The sequence below is a fragment of the Muntiacus reevesi genome, chromosome 9, assembly GCF_963930625.1.
Source record: "Muntiacus reevesi chromosome 9, mMunRee1.1, whole genome shotgun sequence".
Taxonomy (NCBI): domain Eukaryota; kingdom Metazoa; phylum Chordata; class Mammalia; order Artiodactyla; family Cervidae; genus Muntiacus; species Muntiacus reevesi.
In genome coordinates, this window is record NC_089257.1 from 43246700 (window position 1) to 43268807 (window position 22108).

At 40.9% G+C, this 22108-nt stretch overlaps 1 protein-coding gene and 1 pseudogene across 10 annotated transcripts; one reads left to right on the plus strand and one right to left on the minus strand.

Annotated features, from left to right (window-relative positions):
- Positions 1-3950: 3950 nt before the first annotated feature.
- Positions 3951-18625, plus strand: LOC136174101 (E3 ubiquitin-protein ligase TRIM34-like). 10 transcript variants are annotated; one of them, XM_065943934.1, is made up of 10 exons: positions 3985-4090; positions 6703-6815; positions 11841-12309; positions 12931-13026; positions 13188-13256; positions 13887-14117; positions 15207-15229; positions 16669-16769; positions 17057-17083; positions 17348-18625. In XM_065943934.1, exons 2-10 carry the CDS (start codon positions 6760-6762, stop codon positions 17917-17919), a joined length of 1644 nt encoding a protein of 547 aa, XP_065800006.1. In that variant the 5' UTR covers positions 3985-4090; positions 6703-6759; the 3' UTR covers positions 17920-18625. The 10 variants fall into 10 exon arrangements, with proteins under 10 accessions (XP_065800011.1, XP_065800013.1, XP_065800010.1 ...); XM_065943937.1 differs by having other exon boundaries at positions 3986-4090; positions 6703-6804; positions 11831-12309; XM_065943938.1 differs by lacking the exon at positions 6703-6815 and having other exon boundaries at positions 3970-4015; positions 11831-12309.
- Positions 18626-20630: 2005 nt separating this feature from the next.
- Positions 20631-21725, minus strand: LOC136174996 (small ubiquitin-related modifier 2-like; annotated as a pseudogene).
- Positions 21726-22108: the final 383 nt, after the last annotated feature.

The following is a 22108-nucleotide window of genomic DNA, read 5'->3' on the forward strand; positions in this document are numbered from 1 at the left end:
TATTTCTCTAGAGTAAATGTTCAAGCACACAATTCTGTGTTGTAGGATGTTTGTATTTATTTTTATAAGAAGACACCAGACTGTTTTCCTGAGTGGCACCATTTTAATATTTCCACCAGCAATGCATGAGTGATTCAGATCTTCCTTGTCCTCACCAACATTTGGTGTCATCACTATTTTTTATTTCAGTTTGCTTTTCATTGTAGTTTTAGCTTGCATATTTCTAAATGCTAATGATGTACATTTTTCATGCTCTTGCTTGTCATCTGAATACTCCTCTTTAGTGAAATGTCAGTTCATGTGTTGTTGTTGTTGTTTTTTTTTTTTTAATTTAGGGCTCTACCAGGTCTTAGCCATGGCACATGGGATATTTGATATCCATTGCAGCATGTGGTATCTTTGCAGCATGAGAATTCTTAGTTGCAGCATGTGGGATCTAGTTCCCTGGTCAAGGATTAAACCTGGGCCCCCTGCCTTGGGAGCATGGAGTCTTAGCCCCTGGACCACCAGGGAAGTCTCATTGCCTGTTTATTAACTGGATTCTTTTGTCCTTTTAATTGTTAAGTTTAGGGAGCTTTTTTAAAAATATAATCTAAATAAAAGGCATTTGTCACATGTGTGGTTTGCAGATAGATTTTCCCAGACTGTAGCTTGTCTTTTCATCTTAACAGAGACTTTTTCAGAGTAAATGTTTTTAATTTTTAAAACTTTTTAAAGTTTTTTAAGTTGATAAGTCTAATTTATTAATTTTTGCTTTTATGAGTTCAGCTTTTGGTGTCCCCTGGAAACTCTTAACCTACTTCTAGTTTCCATGGATTTTCTTTCTTATAAAATTTTTCTAAATGTTGTATGAATATTTATTTTATATTTAAGTCAGTGATCAACTTTGAATTAATTTTTGTATAAAGGGTTAAATTTAGGTCAAGACTCATATTTATTTATTTTTTTCCTTTGGATGTTCATTGCTTCAGCACAATTTGTTGACAAAAGCAATTATTTCTCCACTGAATTCCATTTGTGCATTTGTCCAAAATCAGCTGGGCATATTTCTGTAAGTCTGTTTTTGGTTTTTGTCACTTGTTCCGTTGATATATGTGTCTATTGCCCTGCCAGTGATGACTATCTTGTTAATGACTACTGGTTAATGTAGCCAAATATTAACCTTTAACATGAAGTACAGTGACTCCTCACATGTTAGTTTTTCTTTAATTGTTTTAAATATTTTAAGTCTTTTTTTCTTTCCTTATAAATTTTGGAATAAGTGTATCTATATCTACAAAAATTCTTACTGAGATTTTGATAGAATTCTATTAATATGTATATATCTATTCTGTAAAAATTGATATCCCATCTCCCTCATGTTGAGTCTTCAAATTCATAAGTCTGTTATGCCTCTCCATTTATATGCTTCCTTTTATTTTTTATCAGCACTTCCTAATTTTCAGCATACATATTCTATCCATAGTTTTCTAGCTTTATATCTAAGTACTTTTTTCTTTTGCTCTAAGTGTTATTTGGATGTAAAAACAGCATGTGTGAGCATGAAACATAAGTCATAACTACTGATCTATTTATATAACTCTATAACTTGTCTATTGATTTTATTCTAGTTTTCATTATCTAAATGGAAAAGGAATAATCACTTTCTTAAAAGTGGTCAAAGGATAGGTCCACCTATAATGGATACAGAAATTTTTACAAGAAAGTTGTTAAAGTTTCAACAATTTGGGGGACTCTCTTCTTGCGTTGGATTTGTCCTTCGTCTCTAAGTATGAGTCAGAAGATGGGAAAGGGCAGAAGGGATAATTACATGTTGGAAAGCAGTTTCCAAAGGTGGCATTTTTTCTTATGTAATGTGTTCTCCAAGAGCATAGGAGAACCCAGGATTTCCTCAATGGATACAGCACAAAAAATTAGCCTAGCAACTTCTCTTGTGGTGCAGTGGATAAGAATCCGCCTGCTGATGCAGGGGACACAGTTCTGATCCCCGGTCCAGTAAGGTTCCACATGCTGCAGAGCAACTAAGCCCATGTGCCACAGCTATTGAGTCCATGCTCTAGAGCCCACAGGTCACAACTACTGAGTCCGCATACTGTAACTACTGAAGTCCATGCGCCTAGAGCCCGTTCTCTGCAACAAGAGCTACCACAAATGCCTGTGCACTAAAATGAAGAGTAGCCCCCACTCACTGCAACTAGAGGAAGCCCCCACACAGCAACAAAGATCCAGTGTAACCAAAAATAAATAAATACATTTTTTAAAGGGATTTTTTTTTTTAAAGTAAAAAAAAAAATAGTCCTTTAATTGTATTTCCTCAACAAAGTTAAATAAATAAATAAATAAATAAATAAAACTTTTCATGGAGACATAATGTGCTAGGATTATCCTGTGCCCAAGAAGGTGGGAGACTTTTGATAGGGGCTTCTCTGCTCAAGATTATTCCCATCAGGTGTGGTTTCAACTCCCATCTCCTAGGATGCCGGGAGCCAGCACACGAGATTCCACCCATTACAAGGTCATGAGGAGAAGGCCTGACAGGCAAGGCAGTTCGGGACTTCAGGAATTTCAAAAAGCTGCCCCGGGGCTCACCTTAAAGATGATCTCTGTCTTTCTGATGCTTGCTATATTAGAGTACTCCCTAATTTCTGTGACACAGGTAGAAGGCCTTCCCCGATCTCTCTCCAAACAGAATCAACTTAGAATTTTAATCAACATGTCCCCCGGACGGCAGTATCCTATAAGATTATCCAGGATGAAAGGAGTGTTTCAATTTAGACCCATTTGCTGGCCTGCTTGGCAAATGCGTATTAATGTAACACAAAAATATTATTTTAAAAGTGGTTAGAATTGTTCATTTTAACCAGGAATGCTAAACAGGGGCTGCCTCACTGGAGCTGCAGAGTCTTTGTGCTGTAAACCTTTTAGATAAATTCAACTCATAACTTCTGCAAAAGGACTAACCTTTGTGTTCATTAAAGAATAGATTACAGGAAAACAGCTTTGTATTCACCTAGGTCATAAAATGTCAATAGGCCCCGAGGCCAGAAGATAATGTATAAGCTACTCACAAAGAAGTTACTGGAAACACCCTGGTTTCCTGAGGGGCAAGATGATGTAATGTTAAACTTTCTTCCCCTAAAAATGTACTAACTTAGAATATAAAAGCTACAGTAAAAAATAAAGATTTGACAGACCCTGCAAGCACCCCCGTCTGGTCATTTCTCTCTCTCTCTCTCCCTCTCTCTCTCTCTCTCTCTCTCTCTCTCTCCTCTCTCTCCCTCGCAGACTTGGCCCTATCAAGACTGGTCTTATGTGTCTTCTCTCTCTCTCTCGCCGACGCTGTTCATCTGAGGGTACCCCTGGATCCTGCTGAGGCTGGACCCCGGCACTAGGAGATGGTGTAACGCTTTGGGGGAGCAAATAGAACACTGGACAGGAAGGGTTGATTCAAATTGGTTGACTGGTGGACTTTCCTGGTAGTCCAGTGGTTAAGATTCTGCCCTCCCAAAGCAGGTGGCCCAGGTTCGATCCCTGGTCAGGGAACTAGAAGATTGAAGATCCCACATGCCACAACTAAGATATATTACAGCCAAATAAATATCTTTTTTTTAAGATGGTAGACTGATTGAGGGCCTGTGCACAATTATGAAAGTGGTGGAGACCCTCCACTTCTAGCTGGTCTAGGAAACAGAGCTTCTCGACCTCAGCATTTTGGACAGGACACTGTTGTGGGGGTCGCCATGCTCACTATAGAATGGTTGGCTGCATCCCTGGTCTCTTTCCACTAGATGGCAGTAGCATCCCCCCACAACCACATTTGTCACAGAGGCCAAAGGCCCCGCCCCTCTGGAACCCCTGGCTTAAAGCATTGCTCTCACCAGTGACCTTAAGGGACCGCTGCCAACTTGGCCCAGAGTTCCTTCCGTCTTCCTCTTCCTGCCAGGCCAAGATTTCACTTTCGTTTCTCTGCCAGCTCCTCATAAGAAACTGCTTCATGCAGACTGAGCCTTGTTTGGTGAGTGAATTCTGATCGTGATGGCCCCTGCTTTTCTTCACCACTGAAACCAAGCGTCTTCTCTGGAAGCTGAAGGTGTGTGGGGAGGTTTGTGGAGGCACAGAGGGTAGGAGACTGGAAGGAAAGTACGAGGCTTAATTGGATGAGTTTAGATTGTGGCCCAGGCTTGCTCCGAAGGTCAAAAAAGCCAACTTGCAGGCTTCCTGCTGAGTGCAGACAGATGGCAGCTCTGAGTCTAGAGAAAGAACAGCCTGGAAAGAAGTGAGGGTGGAAGAGGCAGAGGGCTTTGCTTGCTTCCTGGAGGAGCACTTATTTCTCCAGGCTGAGTCCATCCACATCTCTTTCCTATACCATAGCTTTGATTGTCTACCTTCCTGAGAGGAAATAGAATCCTCTCTCTGTCTCTGTGTGTGTTTATCTTTTTCTCTGTGTGTGTGTATGTGTCTCATAAAGAGATGAACAGAAAATCTGCTCACCTCCACCTTCCTTATAGTGAAGGAGGTCCCTGTTTTCCAACTGTGTGAAGCCCCAGCTTCTTGTATGGAGCATCAGACAGAATGGAGCCTTGGGAGCATGGCCAGGGGCAATGTTGAAGTTGATCCTTTCACCCTCTTCCTGGCACCACTGAGGGGCTGTCTGTGGCCCTCCTGACATCCCCTCAGCTTCTGTCCTGCCTGAGGATGAAAGGTTGGATGTTATGACAACTGCCCACCTCTGTGGCTTCCACTTATCTTATGTCCCGCTGAGGTCCAATCTCAGGAATCTGCTTGCCCTTTCCTGAATAGACCTGCTACTCTCTCTTCAGTAGTCTCTCCTGCCTTGGAGCTTTTCTTTCTTCTTCCACTTAGGCACACCTTTGCAGTAATTGCTCCCTCAATTACTTATTATTTACAATAGACCACTAATTAATAAGGAGTTGATTATTGCTCAGAAGGAGCCCAAAGACTCAGTGGTCTTACCAGGAAGTTTGCTCTTATTGATTGACACTAAGGATGTCTCATCTTAAGCTCGCATTTCACAGTGACTGATATCTTCTTTTATTGTTATTATCCTATCTTATTTTTTTTATTTTAAAATTTATTTTATTGAAGTGTAGTTGATTTACAATGTTGTGTTAGTTTATGCTAGGCAGAAAAGTGATCCAGTTATACATATATATTATTTTTTATATGCCTTTCCATTAGGTTTATCATAGGATATTGAGTATAGTTCCCTGTGCCATAGAGTGGGACCTTAATGTCCACTGATAGAAGAATGGATAAAGAAGCTGTGCTACATACACACAAGGGCTGATGTCTTACTTACATTTCTTACTTACATTCTGATACATGGCCGCTCTGTTCTATGTGCCCACTTTTTAGAAGTCTTTGTTACTGCCTTTCTGTGAATCTATGCCTTACTCTTAAATAGGATCCACTTCTGCCCAGATAACAATTGTCTTCTCAGAGTCAAAAATAAGATGCCATAAATGGGAGGAAAATGGATTTATTCATTTGCTGTTAAGATGTAATTCATGGAACTAAAGCAGGCTGCTGGCTTTTAAAAGTACAGTGAATATCCATTCAACATACAATAAATGTTAAATACATATAGTTGCTTACATTATAGCTGGGAAGAGATAAACAAAACTAATGTAGTATATAAGAAGATGATTAATATTATGGAGGAACATTTTTTAAATGTTGACTCGGGTTGAGGGATCTGCAAAGACCCAGTAAAGATCTTTGCAATTTTAAGTAGTGATCTTGAAGCCTCATTGATTTATTTTTTACAAATTTTGTTCACACCCTGTGGCATGTAGGACCTAGGTTCCCCACCCAGGGATCGAACTTGCATCCTTTGCATTGGAAGGTGGAGTCAACCACTGGACCGATAGGGAAGTCCCAAAGGCCTCATTGTGAAAAGATAGTTGAGCACAATCTTACAGATGTGAGAGACTTAAAGGCCTGCTTTTCTCATTGGTAGTTCCTGACTCAGGAAACCCAGAGAAGTGTCTGGGATGTTGTCTAGAAGTTCTTAGGGCCATCCTTCCCTGCACTCCACTTTCTAGAGAACTTTAATTTTACTATCTAATCTGCAGAGAAGCATAGAGTTTACAATATCACAAATTCACATATTAGGAGAAGACTCAAGTGTAGGATGCATTCATTTGACACCATGGCAACTATCTGACTTGGGAGTTCTATCAGGTAGATACTTCTTGTATCCCCTTCTCCATGGCCCTGAAAGATGGCTTCTGAGCTCTTGGGTCATTCTTGAGTCTTGGTTGGGTCACTGCCCATGTTTGGGGGCTCTGGCTCCTCTGCACCTTTCTCCTTTTGCAGCCATTATGGTGGCATCCGCTTTGACATCAGTTCCTTGCAGCCAAACTCTAAATAGGAGGTCCAAAGCCCCACAGTAGAATGCATGTTCTACTCTTCCCTCCTCTGTAGACTCTTAGTTTTTCTCAGTATTGAGTGGATTCTGAATAGAATGAAAACATATCTTGCCAATGTTGGCTCATAGCTTCAGTTGTAAGCTAGGATGGACAATGTCATATTATGTAAACCCCTGGCCTTGCCAGTTATCAGAGCCTGGTCTGATACATAGTCAGTGCAGCCAGGAATTAACAACATATGGCCTTTAGACAATTTTCAGTTATCTTTACCATTGGCTAGATTATACCCACCAGCTTTCCTTCTCATCAGGTTCACTTCATGGATGATTGGTGAAGTGGACAAATTTCTAGACCTAAACTTATCTCCATGCAGCTTTCATCACGCCCCTCTCCCCGACTCTTTAGAGCAAGGGTAAGTTTATAGTTTATGAATCCCTCAGATCTTTGTTTCAATATCAAACCTTTGCAACTGTGTTAGTTTCCTAGGACTGTCACAAAGAAAAATGTATCACAAATTGGGTTCTTCAAGGAACTGAAATTTATTTTCTCACAGTTCAGGAGGCAAGAAGTCCAAAATCAAAGTGGTGGTAGAGTTGTTTCTTTTCTGTAGGCTCCAAGGGGGACTCTATTCCATGTTCCTCTCCTAGTTTCTGGTGGTTTTCAGCAATCCTAGGCGTTTCTTGCCTTGTGGCTGCACTACTCCAATCTCTGCCACCACTGTCACGTGGCCTTCTTTCCAGTCTGTCTGTGTGCCCTCTCCTCTTCTTAAGGGATATTGGTCATTGTGTTTAAAGCCCACTTTGTATCAGTATAATCTCATCTCAACTTGATTACATCTGCAAAGACCTTATTTTCAAATAAGCTCACATTTAAGCAAGTGAATGTATTTGCATAGGGGACAAAGAATCCATCATAGCAAGTTCCAAGATATTAATACCTACTGAGATATTCCTTTATTTTTATTTTTATAATTTTTTGCTTTGCAGTTCCTTGTACATAAGGAGTCCAGGTTCTGAGAGTCGGCATCACCATGATACCACTCTGTGACGGGACCTCTGACTGACCACTAGCACTAGTTTCAGGTCTGGTTTGCCATTCCCACTCGTATCTTAGCAGGGCAGAAACCAACAGGTTCACTTAGCCTAGCAGGGGCATAGAGGAGAGGAGACCCAGAAGTCAGTATGGCTGCCTCTGGCGGGCTCTCAGTGAGGGGCCATATTGTGGTACGTCATCTCTCCCTTCAGGTCATTTGCAAGAGAACAAGATCAGGTGTATATGTATGAAACTAACGTAGTTTAAGTAAGTTTTGTGCCAACAGTCTGATGACTTTGTAAGAACCAGAAGCATAGCTTCCAGGACCCTACAGGTGACCCTATAAGAGTCACAACTTCTTTGAGGAAGCTGAGGTCTCTGTTTACCAAAAATAACAAAAGTAAAGAACTAGAAGAAGGTAATGCCAGTGTCTTCCTTTTTACAGGAAGAAAAGACTTAAGCCTGATGATAATCCTTCATCCCCATATACACAGTCTCTAACTCCCAAGCCTGTCATTTTGTCTCATCTCTCACTCTCTTCTGCTTCTCTCCACTGTTTCCATCAACTTGTCCCACAAACTTCCATCACTGAAGCTCTACTCTTTGGAAGGAGACTTCACATCGTGTGTGTGTGTGTGTGTGTGTGTGTGTGTGTGTGTGTGTGTGTGTTAGTGTTAGTCGCTGAGTCATGTCCGACTCTTTGCAACCCCATGGACTGTAGCCCACTAGGCTCCTTTCTCCATGGGATTTTTCAGGCAAGAATACTATAGGAAGTATAAAATTTCTGGTCCCTTCTGGGCTCTTTTAATGCCGAAAGCCTAGCAGCTCTCTGCATACCAGTCAGGCTGACATTTTAAAGCAGGTCGAAGATGCCGTGCCTTTCACTAAAAGGACATTGACATATGTGACTCCTTCTCTCTAAAATATTTTTTTGCTCTCAATTCATATTCCCTTCTCATCATTCAGCTTTCCATTCAAATCTTACCTATTCAGCAGCAATATTTTTGATATTTTCCTATTTGGAAAATTATTTGATATCTCAGAAATATGTACCTCTAGGTGATAGTGTTTATCACACCCACCAGGCCTCTGAAAGAGGACCCTGAAGACACTATGAGTGAAATGAGTGAAGTCGCTCAGTCATGTCCAACTCTTTGCGACACCACCAGGCTTCTCCGTCCATGGGATTTTCCAGGCAACAGTACTGGAGTGGGTTGCCATTTCCTTCTCCAGGAGATCCTTCCTGACCCAGGGATTGAACCTGGGTCTCCCGTATTGTAGGCAGATGCTTTACCATCTAAGCTACCAGGGAAGTCACCCCAATTCAACTTACTGATTTGAATGATCTTTGTAAGTCACTTGATTCTATTTATGCATCTGAATAAAGGGAGTACTCATTTCACAAGGATTTTTGTATGCAGAATAAATAGTTTAGAGTGACTTATAAATTCTAACTGGCTAGACAATTGTTACAGCTATGAAAAGAAGAGAAGCAAAAGGCGAAGGAGAAAAGGAAAGATATACCCATTTGAATGCAGAGTTCCAAAGAATAGCAAGGAGAGCTAAGAAAGCCTTCCTCAGAGATCATTGCAAAGAAATACAGGAAAACAATAGAATGGGAAAGACTAGAAATCTCTTCAAGAAAATTAGAGATACCAAGGGAACACTTCATGCAAAGATGGGCTCGATAAAGGACAGAAATGGTATGGACCTAACAGAAACAGATGATATTAAGAAGAGGTGGCAAGAATACCTGGAAGAACTATACAAAAAAGATCTTCATGACCCAGATAATCACAACTGTATGATCACTCACCTAAAGCCTGACATCCTAGTATGTGAAGTCAAATGGGCCTAGGAAGCATCACTACGAACAAGGCTAATGGAGGTGATGGAATTCCAATTGCACTGTTTCAAATCCTAAAAGATGATGCTGTGCAAGTGCTGCACTCAAAATGTCAGCAAATTTGGAAAACTCAGCAATGGCCACAGGACTGGAAAAGGTCAATTTTCGTTCCAATCCCAAAGAAAGGCAATGCCAAAGAATGCTCAAACTACCCCACAATTGCACTCATTTCACATACTAGTAAAGTAATCCTCAGAATTCTCCAAGCTAGGTTTCAACAGTATATAAACCATGAACTTCTAGATGTTCAAGTTGGATTTTGAAAAGTCAGAGGAACCAGAGATCAAATTGCCAACATCCGTTGGATCATCGAAAAATCAAGAGTTCCAGAAAAACATCTATTTCTGCTTTATTGACTATGCCAAAGCCTTTAACTGTGTGGATCACAACAAACCCTGGAAAATTCTTAAAGGTATGGGAATACAAGACCACCTGACCTGCGTCTTAAGAAATCTGTATGCAGGTCAGGAAGCAACAGTTAGAACTGGACATGGAACAGACTGACTTCAAATAGGGAAAGGAGTACATCAAGGCTGTATATTGCCACCCTGCTTATTTAACTTATATGCAAGTACATCATGAGAAACACTGGGTTGGATGAAGCACAAGTTGGAATCAAGATTGCAGGGAGAAATATCAATAACCTCAGATATGCAGATGACACAACACTTATGGCAGAAAGTGAAAAAGAACTAAAGAGCCTCTTGATGAAAGTAAAAGAGGAGAGTGAAAAAGTTGGCTTAAAGCTCAACATTCAGAAAACTGAATTAAGATCATGGCATCCAGTTCTATCACTTCATGACAAATAGATGGGGAAACAGTGGAAATGGTGAGAGGCTTTATTTTCTTGGGCTCCAAAATCACTGCAGATGGTGACTGCAGCCATGAAATTAAAAGACACTTACTCCTTGGAAGATAAATTATGACCAACCTAGATAGCATATTAAAAAGCAGAGACATTACTTTGTCAACAAAGGTCCATCTAGTTAAAGCTATGGTTTTTCCGGTAGTCATGTATGGATGTGAGAGTTGGACTATAAAGAAAGCTGAGTGCCAAAGAATTGATGCTTTCGAACTGTGATGTTGGAGAAGACTCTTGAGAGTCCTTTGGACTGCAAGGAGATCCAACCTGACCATCCTAAAGGAAATCAGTCCTGAACATTCATTGGAAGGACTGATGTTGAAGTTGAAACTCCAATACTTTGGCCACCTGTTGCAAAGAACTCACTCCTTGGAAAAAACCCTGATGCTGGGACAGATTGAAGGTGGAAGGAGAAGGGGACGACAGAGGATTAGATGGTTCGATGGCATCATCGACTCAATGGACATGAGTTTGAGTAAACTTCGGCAGTTGGTAATGGACAGGGAGGCCTGGTGTGCTGCAGTCCCTGGGGTCACAAACAGTCAGATCCAACTGAGTGACTGAACTGAACTGAGACAATTGTTAGTCATAAAATTACTTTTCTCTTATAATGTTTACTCTGTCTGTTGGTGTCTCTGGGGAGTGAGTATAAGTATGTGGAAGGACTCCTTATGGAAAGGTATATTGGGAGAGACAGATGGAAAAATTGATTGATCAATCCATAGATAAATCTTCACTGGAAACCTATCTGTGGTCCTAAAGCTCACCTGTAGGAGAACAGCTAATTAATGGAAAGAAAAGAGGAAATGCTGATTTTTTTTTTAAAACAATTTATTTATTTATTTTTGGCTGTGCCTTGGTCTCCATTGCTGCACTTGGGCTTTCTTTAGTTGCGGCAAGAGGGGGATGTTCTTTGTTGCAGTGCTCGAAATTCTTATTGTGGTGGTTTCTCTTGTGTCATACGGGCTATAGGCACACAGGCTTCAGTAGTTGCAGCACACAGGCTTCATTGCTCCACTGCATGTGGGATCTTCCCTGACCAGGGATCGAGCCCTTGTCCCCTGAATTGGCAGGCGGATTCTTAACCACTAGACCACCCGGGAAGCCCCCTGATTTTTTTTTTAAAGGTCTAATTTCCTCTGGAGAAGTGAGAAGATCCTTTATGTATTCATCAAAGGTTATGTTCCCTGTGCTAGGCATTAGGGATGCAGCAGTGAATAAAAACAAGTGCCTAATCTACGTTTTCGGAGTAGGATACTTCAAGAAAGGTATCATATAGTATGCAGTGATAATAAGAAAAAGATGGTGAGTGCACACAAAGTGATGTATTGATGCTTGTGCTGCAGATGAGTTAATCACTTAAGGCCCTTCAAAGGAGAGGCCATCTAAGGAGTGAGTCAGATGAAGCATAACAGGAAGTCATGCAAATATCAAGGGAAAGATCATTGTAGGGTGAAAGAAAAGCGAACTGCAAAAGCCCTGAGGCCTTAGTGGCTTTCCCAGGCCATTAAATTTCATTTGTTCTTTCTTATTCTTCAGTATTTCAGTCTTAATCAGTCTTTAATGTCTGCCTGATTGAAATCTTTTTTATCTATGCCAGTCTTACATATCTCTCTTCAATCTGCCTAACCATCCCAGAATCTTTAAGCAAGAAGGCTCCAGAAGTTTGGACAGGAGGAAACCAGGGAGCAGCTGCTATGGCTTTAAATACTGTGGTGAACCTACAGGAAGACTTATCCTGTCCCATCTGCCGGGAGCTTTTAACAGAACCCCTAAGTCTAGGCTGTGGTCACAGCTTCTGCCAGACTTGCATCACTGACAACAAGGAGACAGATACCAGCCTAGGAGGGGACAGCAGCTGTCCTGTGTGTGGTACCTGGTACTCGCTTGGAAACCTATGGCCTAATCAGCATCTGGCCAACATAGTGAAGAGATTCAGAATGGTCAAGTTGAGCCCAGAGGAGGGGCAGAAGACAGGTCTCTGTGTGCACCATGAAGAGAAACTCCTACTCTTCTGTAAGGAAGATAGAAAAGTCATTTGTCGACTTTGTGAACGATCTCAGGAGCACCACGGTCACCGTACATTCCTCATGGAAGATGCAGTCAAGGAAATTCAGGTAGGGCCCAGGATGGAAATTAGTACTTGGTGGAAAACCTCACGTTTTCATTTGCTCTGTTTGGCACCATAGTAGTGAGCTCTGTAATCTCCGATGTATGTCTCTTACTGTATGTTCAGCTTCCAATGTCTCAAGGACATTTCTGTGTTTTTCTTTGGTTACATAAAGGAGGAGCCAAAAGTATAGACTCTTGGCTGAAAGTGAGAGGATTTCTTCTTTTGTCTCTTTTGTTTTATTGATTGGCAATTCCTTCACCAGATTAGCTCTAGTTGCTGAGACTAGCTCTCAGCAGAATGGGTGCTGTTAAAGATTGTGGATTGGACATAGAAAGAGTGTCAATGAGAAAAAAGGACATTCCTTGCCAGAGGAGAATCGATAATTATGCTAAAAAAAGAGAGAGAGAATTGGCAAGGATAGTGACTTTCACCACTTAGGAATAAGCAATGCACTTACCTTCTCAGATATTCTTCCATCCCATGCCATCAATTTTAATGATCAGATTCAAACTGGTTTCCATAAACTGGTCTCTTCTGAGATCAGCATGATTTCTTCCCTGTTTATTCTCTGTCCAGGTCCTGAAAAAGCCCAAAGTTTGATGCTGATGTGGTTCCTCCCTTATAGGAGATGCTCCAGGCAGCTCTGACGAGGCTGAGGAAGGAGCAACAGAAGGCTGAGAAGTTGGAAGCTGACATCAGAGAAGAGAGAACTTCCTGGAAGGTGGGAGGAGACTCTTCCTAATGGATTTCTGAGTTTGGAGTTGGCACAACTGTTTGTCCTTCTGTCCTAATCATGAGGAAGCCCCTTCCTCTTGTTGCCTGGCATTGAATGAGTCCAGGTGCCAAATAGTTCTCTCCTTTGTCCTTTCCCTGTGGAAGTAGGGGCTAGAGAGTGGGTATGTTTCAAACAGACACAGAGCTTTCGAATTCAGCATGAAGACTGATTTTATGGTGAGTCTGTGTTGTTGTGCTCAGTTGCTTCAACGTGTCAAACTCTTTGCAGCCCTCTGGACTGTAGCCTGCCAGGCTCCTCTGTCCATGAGATTCTCCAGGCAAGAATACTGGAATGGGTTGCCATGCCCTTCACAGAGGATTTTCCTGTCCCAGGGACTGAACCCAAGTCTCCTGAGTCTCCTGCATTGCACACGTGTTCTTTGTCACTGAGCCACCAGGGAAGCCCTCTATGGTGAAGAAGTCTGGAGACTTCTGTCCTTCATTCCTCCTGCAAGACACCTTCAATAGAAGACAATGGCAAAAGACTGAGCTTTTTCTCAAGGTTCAAACTTAGAGACTGTAGTAGTGCAGGGAGGCATGAGTGTATAGGACAGCTACCCACAACTCAAACCTCACTTGGGTTTTACATTTTGGCCCAGGGTTGGCAGATAAGATTGTCTGAGACCTTATTGATTTGTACTGAAGGGAAGATAATAGCAAAAATTAAAAAAGCTGAGCTTTCCCCAAAATTGCTTGCCTACTTTAACTCCCTTCCTGGTAAGAAGCCCCTGAAAAATATTTTTCTGTCTCTTAATCCCTTATCCAACTGACAGATTCATTCCCTCTTACCCTTGTCCAACCTTACAGTATCAGACTCAGACTGAGAGACAAAGGATACAAGCAAAGTTTAATCAACTTAGAAGCATCCTGGACAGTGAGGAGCAAGGAGAACTGCAGAAATTGGAGGAAGAGGAGAAGAAGACCCTGGATAGCTTGGCTGTGGCTGAGGCTGAGCTGGTTCAGCAGGGCCAGGTGCTGAAGGAGCTCATCTCAGATCTGGAGCGCCGCAGTGAATGGTCAACTGTGGAGCTGCTGCAGGTGAGGAGGGCCATCCAACCTGTGGTTCTGAACCCATGTCAGTTACCTTCTCATCTGTGTCCTTGGGTTCTAATCCTGTTGCTGTCACTAAGAGGCTCCTTTGAAATATTTATCAAGCTTATTTTCACTCATATTGATGGCTTTTCTAATGTTGAAGCAACCTGGCATTTCTGGGATAAATTCAAGTTGACTATGATGTATAATGGGGCTTCCCAGGTGGCACTAGTGGTAAAGAGCCTGCCTGCCAATGCAGGAGACATAATAGATCTGGGTTTGATCTCAGGAATGGCAACCTACTCCAGTATTCTTGTCTGGAGAATCCCATGGACAGAGGAGCCTGGGAGGCTACCGTCCATAGAGTCGGAAAGAGTCAGACATGACTAAATTGACTTAGCATGCATGGATGCATGATGTATAATCTTTTATATTTTGCTGGCTTAAATTTTCTAGTGTTTTGTTGAAAAAGTTTCATGTCTATATTCATAAGGGATATTAGCCTGTAGTTTACTTTTCTTGTAATATCTTTGTCTCACTTTAGTATCAGACTCATGGCCTCATGGAATGAGTTGGGAAGTATTTCCTCCTCTTCTGTTTTTTGGAAGAATTTGTGAAGTATTTGGATTATTTTGTCTTTAAAACTATCAGAATTCACCAGTGAAGCCATCTAGAACTGGACTTTCCTTTGGAGGAAGTTTTTGATTTTTAGTCCAATCTCTTCATGTTTTAGGTCTATTCAGTTTTTTCATTTCTCTGTGAATCAGTGTGGATAGTTTCTGTGTTTGAAGGAATTTGTCCATTTAATTTACATTATCTAATTTGTTGGTATACAATTTTTCATAGCCTTTATAATCTTTTAATTTCTGTTAATTCAGTAGTACTGTCTCTTCTTTAGTTCTTGTTTTAGTAATTTGCCTCCTATGTATTTTTTTCTTGAGATATCTAACTAAAGGCTTATCTATTTTATTGATTTTTTTCAAATAATTTCAAATAATTTTGACTGCTCTGTTTTTCTCTATAATTTTCCTACTCTTCCTTAATCCTACTGTTTTATTTATTCTCCTTGACTTGTGTTTTCTCTCTTCCTCCTAGGACATGAGTGGAGTCATGAAATGGTGCGTATGGGTGATTAAGAGTCATGCTCATGTGGTATAAAGAAAGATTTGTAGCCATGAGAGTTATCTGGTCAATCAAAATGAAAAATCTCCCCAATCAATGAAATTTTGATGTAGTATTATTTTAAATTGTGGTCATAGATGAGGATTTTAGTGTTCTATGTCTTTTGAGAATGAGCTGAATTCTATGTTAATGAATTCGGTAGTTGGAATTCACACTGTTAGGGCCTGTAAGGGTAAAGAGGATAAAGGATTTTACTATCAGATTCTTGTGACTTCACTCATTTAATTCACCCTCTGTCCTTCTTTGGTTTCTTTATTTCACTGGTGCTTGTGTTAGCACATGGGCCTTGCCAAGCCCTAAAATAGTTAGGCGGGTCAGCTTTAAAGAGGAAAAAAACAAAAAGTTTTGTTTTAAGTAGAGTGGGACTACGTCATTCCACAAGGTTCTCTTTAGATTTCTAAAAGCAAACCTGAGCCTTGAGGTTATTGGTTTTGACCCTGGTGGCAATAATTAATCTTTTCCTAGTCACATATTTTAGAAACTTATATAGGAAAGTATAGTCTTTGTGTCTAAAGTTTGCTGATCCATCTAGTAGCACCAAATTTTTACAAACACAGGAAGTTCTAACCACTTTCAGTTCAGTAGTCGTAACTTCTTCTTTGCCAGAAGTTTTTAACTTTTTCCCAGAACTCCTAAAAATCTCCAATGTTGTTTGTGGGCCACACCCCTGGAAGTATAGCTTTGAACCAGGGCACAGGCTTATAGGCTCTCCAAAAATAGACCCATAAAAACACAGTCAGGATCTGTAGCCTCCCTACTGATCTGCCTGGGAACGTCTATCTGGGAGACCCATTGTGTATGATGACTTTTCCGTATCAGTACCATATTAGAGGTAGCAAAGAGTTTCCCTGGTGATTCAGACAGTAGAAGAATCCACCTGTAATGCAGGAGACCTGGGTTGGGAAGACTCTGGAGGAAAGCATGGAGGAATACTCACTCCAGTATTCTTGCTTGGAGAATCCCCATGGACAGAAGAGCCTGATGGGCTACTGTCCACGGGGTCGCAAAGATTCGGACATGACTGAGCAACTAAGCAGAGTGGAGCACAACACAGAGGTAGCAAAAGCCCTTCCTATATAGTATTTCACCTAGTTTCTTATTCATTCCATGAAGTATCGAAAGAAGGGTTAATATATTCTATTTCTAGAAGGAGACAGGTTTTTAATTTATTTTTTTAAGTGAAGGTCTTCTTCCTAAGTGAGCAGGTAGACATGAGCACATTTCTTTTGTCTGCAGTGTCAGAGCCATCACGTCTCCCCTCGGGTTTCTCAGGGAGGAAGGTTTAAGTGCATCAGTGCATAGAAGGAGAGGAAGGCAGTGGTATTAAAAGGATGGAATGTAAGAGATGTAGGGTCAACATTTTTGTCATCTCTAGGAGTAAGATCTGGACACTGAAGAAGCCAAAAACGGTTTCCAAGACACTGAAGAATGTATTCCGGGTTCCAGATCTGCGTGGAATGCTGCACATGTTTAAAGGTGTGGAAGCCAGGGCAGGAGTGTGGATATGGGATTCTTGTGGTGCCGGGGACTAAATTTGGGCACAAGTCGGGGTAGAAAGAAGGAGGGTATTCAGAGAAGGGGTATTGCTGAAGAGGATGTGGTCATATAAAGGGGAGAATGGCCAGGTTTCTGGTTCATCCTCTCATTCACCACTTCATAGTTTCACAGTGGTCCTACCCCCTGCCCTCACCCTAGAAAAGAAGTAGGTATCAGTGCTTAGCCACTTGCACCAATCAACATCATTAAATCTCTTATCATTTCAGAGCTAACACGTGTCCAGTGCCACTGGGGTAAGAAGATTTATTGGGTCTTCAAATTACTGTGTCCTGACCCCATTTCAGAAGTTTGCAGTTTCGATTAGATTTGGTCATTGCCCCACGTGTTCACTTCCTGATACATACATATAATATGTCACTCTAATGTTTGAACCCCTTTCCCCAGTCCATCAACACAAGTTCTTCACAGTCAATTCCCAAATTCCCTCTTCACAATGTCACTGGATAAGCTTAACCTGTATTTATTGCATGTTTTGATTGTTTTTTTTTCCTCTGCAGTGGACATCACATTGAATCCCCTCAACCTAAATTTGAATCTTGTCCTTTCAGAAGATCAGAGACAAGTACTATCTGTGCCAATATGGCCTTTTAAGAATTATAATTATGGTATCTTGGGCTCCCAATATTTCTCATCAGGGAAACACTACTGGGAAATAGATGTATCCAAGAAGACTGCCTGGATCCTAGGGGTATACTGTAGAATACGTTCCTGTAATATAAAGTTTGCTTTTCAACAAAGCACGAATTATGAAAATGCTTACTCCATATACAGACCTCAATTTGGCTACTGGGTTATAGGGTTAAAGGACAAATTTAGGTATGAAGCCTTTGAAGACTCTTCCACTGCTCATCCTGACTCAAGAGTCTTGACTCTTTCCATGACTGTTCCTCCCTGTCATGTTGGTGTTTTTCTAGACTATGAAGCAGGCACTGTCTCATTTTTCAATGTCACAAACCATGGGTCACTCATCTATAAGTTCTCTAAGTGCAACTTTTCTCGGAATGCCTATCCATATTTCAATCCTTGGGACTGTCCGGCTCCCATGACACTGTGCCCTCCAAGTTCCTGAAACTTCTGTTCCCTCTCCCACTTCTGATAATGACCCTTGCCTTGCATTTCATCTTCTATACCTGAGCCCATCTGCGCCATTCACACCATCTCTTCCTTCCAGTCTCCCATCTCTACTTTAGAACTTGTGCTCATCTTTGGGATGCAGAGTGAATCTGCTTTGATTTAGCAGACATGCTTATTTACCCATTGACTCTCTTTTGTATTCTCAAAGAGAGACCTCTAATCCCTTCTAAAGACAAAACAGTAATGGTATAACATCTTTGCCCTCATAATCCTCGATATATTTCTTTTTTGATCACCAACATAAAGAAACATGGCAAAGCCTGTCTGCCACCATCTATGATATCCAGGACAATCTACAATCACTCCCCACCCACTACCATCAACTATTTAAGTGAATGTCTGTTGCCCAGGACACACTCAGTTTATCAAAAGGTCATGGAAAGGAAAGCACAAGCAATATCTGTACATAGAATAACAATTTTATGTTCAGAGTGTTGGAGTTCTAATCCTCTCTTGACTTTTACAAGGTGTGTAATGATGAAAAAATTCTGAGTTTCTTTTACTTAAATACAAACTAGGGTTTAAAACTGTGCCTTAACTTTTAAGATCATTGTGTAAAACTAAATGTCAGTGTAAAACAACTATTTAAGTGTCCTGCATAATTTAATAAAGATTTGCTCTGTGATTACTGAAAAGTATAAGCTGTGTCAATGTCCTGTGTACATATTTGTGACCTTCAGATGAACAATAATGGACCTATCCAGTCTCATTTTTCAACAGTTCTCATCTTGTTTTACAGAACTCTTTTATACTGAGGCTGTTCTATATGGGACCATTTTTAAGACCCTTTACTGGAAATGGGTCAGAAAAGTATAAAAGTATGAGTTTCTGAATGAAACCTGTCTAGCAGAGGAAGCCATGTCTAGGGACAGCTGTTCTTATTAAGGATAGCCTTTCTATTTTCAGGTCTTTCTCTTATGGTAAAACACAGTATAGGGCTTCCCAGTTGACACAGTGGTAAAGAATCCACCCTTTGGATTGACCTAAAGATGGAATGCTCACTCGATTCCTGGGTCAGGAAGATCCCCTGGAGGAGGAAATGGCAACTCAATCCAGTATTCTTGCTTAAAAATTTACATGGACAGAGGAGCATGGTGGGCTACAGTCCATGGGGTCAAAAAGAGCCAGACAGGACTGAGGACACACACACACACACACAATCTACAGTATATGCCATACCATGTACTTTTCTTTTCTGTTCTTTTTCTTTGTAACTAGTTTCAAATTCATGATGAGAAATTGACCTAGGCTAGCAAAGGAGCAAGCTTTTCTTGGAGAAGTATATGTTATAAATTAGAGCAGACTACTATACAGAGTCTACATCAAATTATAGAAGGGTAGTACCTTGTCCCAGTGAAATGACAAAGCATATAATCTGGGAATGGTATATATATACATACCCATACGCACATGCATGCATGTACACATACATAGAATTATGTGTATAAATATACATATGTACATAGAGTATCTTTATCCCAGTAAATCTTCAAAAATATCATATAAAGAACAAATTCCTATCAGGTCATTAAAGGAATACATAAACTTACGAGGTACATCCAACATTTCATGTCTAACAGTGCAGAAGACAGGATGATTAGGCCTAGGACAATGTTTCTCCAGCACAGGTGCTCTTTCAATAGAATACTCTCCAAGGAAAGGTAGAAGCCAGCTTCCTTAAGATGTGGAGTAGGAGGGAAAGACTTTAATGAAGCAAGAGCCAGTCATCATAATGGCTAAAACAACAGCTAGGGTGCTCTCATAGGTCACAGGCCTTAGTGGGGGACCACTGTGGACAATTAAGAGCTTGGGCTTTGAAATAACATAAAATTTTATCATACTTACTAGCCCTTATTAAAATTAAATTGATTCAGTTTTTCATAAGAAATAAAAGTACTAAGACTTAGCTTATAGGCCTATTGTAGTAATTAAATAATAGAATATTTGTAATAATCTCCCAGCATATAAGCACTGATCCAAATTGTTATCAATTAATTTTCTTTGTGACTAGAAATGCATGTTAAGAATGAATAGGAATCTACTTTTATTTTTTTTTTCATTTTAAACAAGTATATTTAAACAACAAGATGCTTGACTCATAGGGAAAACTATGCAGGATTCATTTCTTTTAGAGTAATTTATCCCTACTTAAAGACAGATTGCTCTACATGTAACAGTTATGTACAAAAAGTTATAAAATTGTTTTTGGTTTTAGAGTGATAAACAAAAAACATTAAAATTCTCCAATCAAACAAGGTATGCAAGAATTTTTTATGTTGTTCTTTTTTTTGTTAAACAATGAGAGCAAAATAACTTACTGGAGTACATAGATAAGAGCTGATGAGCATGCCACTAAAGGAGAAAAGGGGGTATTTTCACAGAATCAGTATTTTTCCCTATCCCATATCCATTTGATGTTGAGCAAAACATATCATTGACCATTTAGTTTAAAAAAATGCAATATTCTTGTGCACGTACACCAGTTACTTCAAGTACAATAAAGGAATGGGTATGAGGGAAGCAAAAGAATACAGAAACTATACTGCAGTGGTCAGGATGTGATGGAAAAAAATTGTGGTTTTTTAACTGACAATGTCTTTTGGTCTGTAGGAATAGAATTTTGTAGTAAAGTAGCAGGTTCCCTTTTTAGTATACACTTTCTTCTTGCTGCTGGAATATGTCAATTGTATCTTCATCTTCCATCTCCGACTGTGCAGGTGTGTCTGTTTCATTGATTAGCTACCCATCAAACTGGAATCTGATTTGCCCCATTGATAAATCTTGTCATTCACAATAGGCTTTTATTAGTTTACTACGGGATGTAGGTAGGGTAAGGGAGTTAGAGAAGGCTAAGTGAGCTGAGCGCCAAAAAATTGATACTTTTGAACTGTGGTGTTGGAGAAGACTCTTGAGAGTCCCTTGGACTGCAAGGAGATCCAACCAGTCCATCCTAAAGGAGATCAGTCCTGGGTGTTCATTGGAAGGACTGATGCTGAAGCTGAAACTCCAGTACTTTGGCCATCTCAAGCGAAGAGTTGACTCATTGGAAAAGACCCTGATGCTGGGAGGGACTAGGGGCAGGAGGAGAAGGGGACGACAGAGGATGAGATGGCTGGATGGCATCACTGACTCGATAGGCATGAGTTTGAGTAAACTCCGGGAGTTAGTGAGGGACAGGGAGGCCTGGCGTGCTGCGATTCGTGGGGTCGCAAAGAGTCCGACACGACTGAGCGACTGAACTGAACTGAAGTTCAGGAAAAGAAAGAGACCGGCACTTTACAGGAACAGATAACCTTTAATGAAACGAGAAGGGGCAGCAGTCAGATTAGTGAGCTGTTGCATTAACTCAGGAAAAGAGTAAGTATATATAGGCATATATGTGGAAATCAACTGTCTTAAGGGGACCGTTCTCCAAGATTGTTCTGATTAGTTATCTCTTAAATGGCTGGAGCAAGGAATTCTGGAGATCCGCCAGAGGCTGGGACTGGCTGGGAGCAGGGTGTAATCTACCTTAAGGTCCATTTTTTCTTCAGGAGAGAGAGTTCTTTGTTTTGCATAGAATGGTGGGGAGGACCCGGAGGGGAGTTTTAACTCAAGGCTGTTTTGAGCCGTATAACTCTCCTTCATTGTATGCCTCTGAATCTTAAACTGCACCACAGGACCATTCTGCCCCACCACCTTCAAATTAATATGATTGAGGTTCTCAGTCTTGACATCTTCCTTGGGCCTTTTGTCTACCATGTTGAGAACTGGAGTCTCCTCAGCTTCCGCTTCACAAAAGAGGTACGGGGTCCAAAACCAAAGAGGGCACAGCAGCACCAGAAGTGGGAGAAGAAACGGTAATCCACTTAAAACATTAGTAACTTTGCTTTGCTTTGATAAGGAATAACTTGATTAGGAACTTTCCTGGTAGTCCAGTGGTTAAGAATCCGCCTTCCAATGCAGAGTATAAGGGTTCTATGCCTGGCCAGGGAACTGAGATCCCACATGCCATGGGGCAACTAAGCCCAGTACGGCCACTACTGAGCGTGTGTGCCCTGGAGTCCATGCACCACACTAGAGAGAAGCCGTGTTTGCAACAAAGAGCTCTCATGCCGCGGGGAGGATCCCACATGCCATAGCTA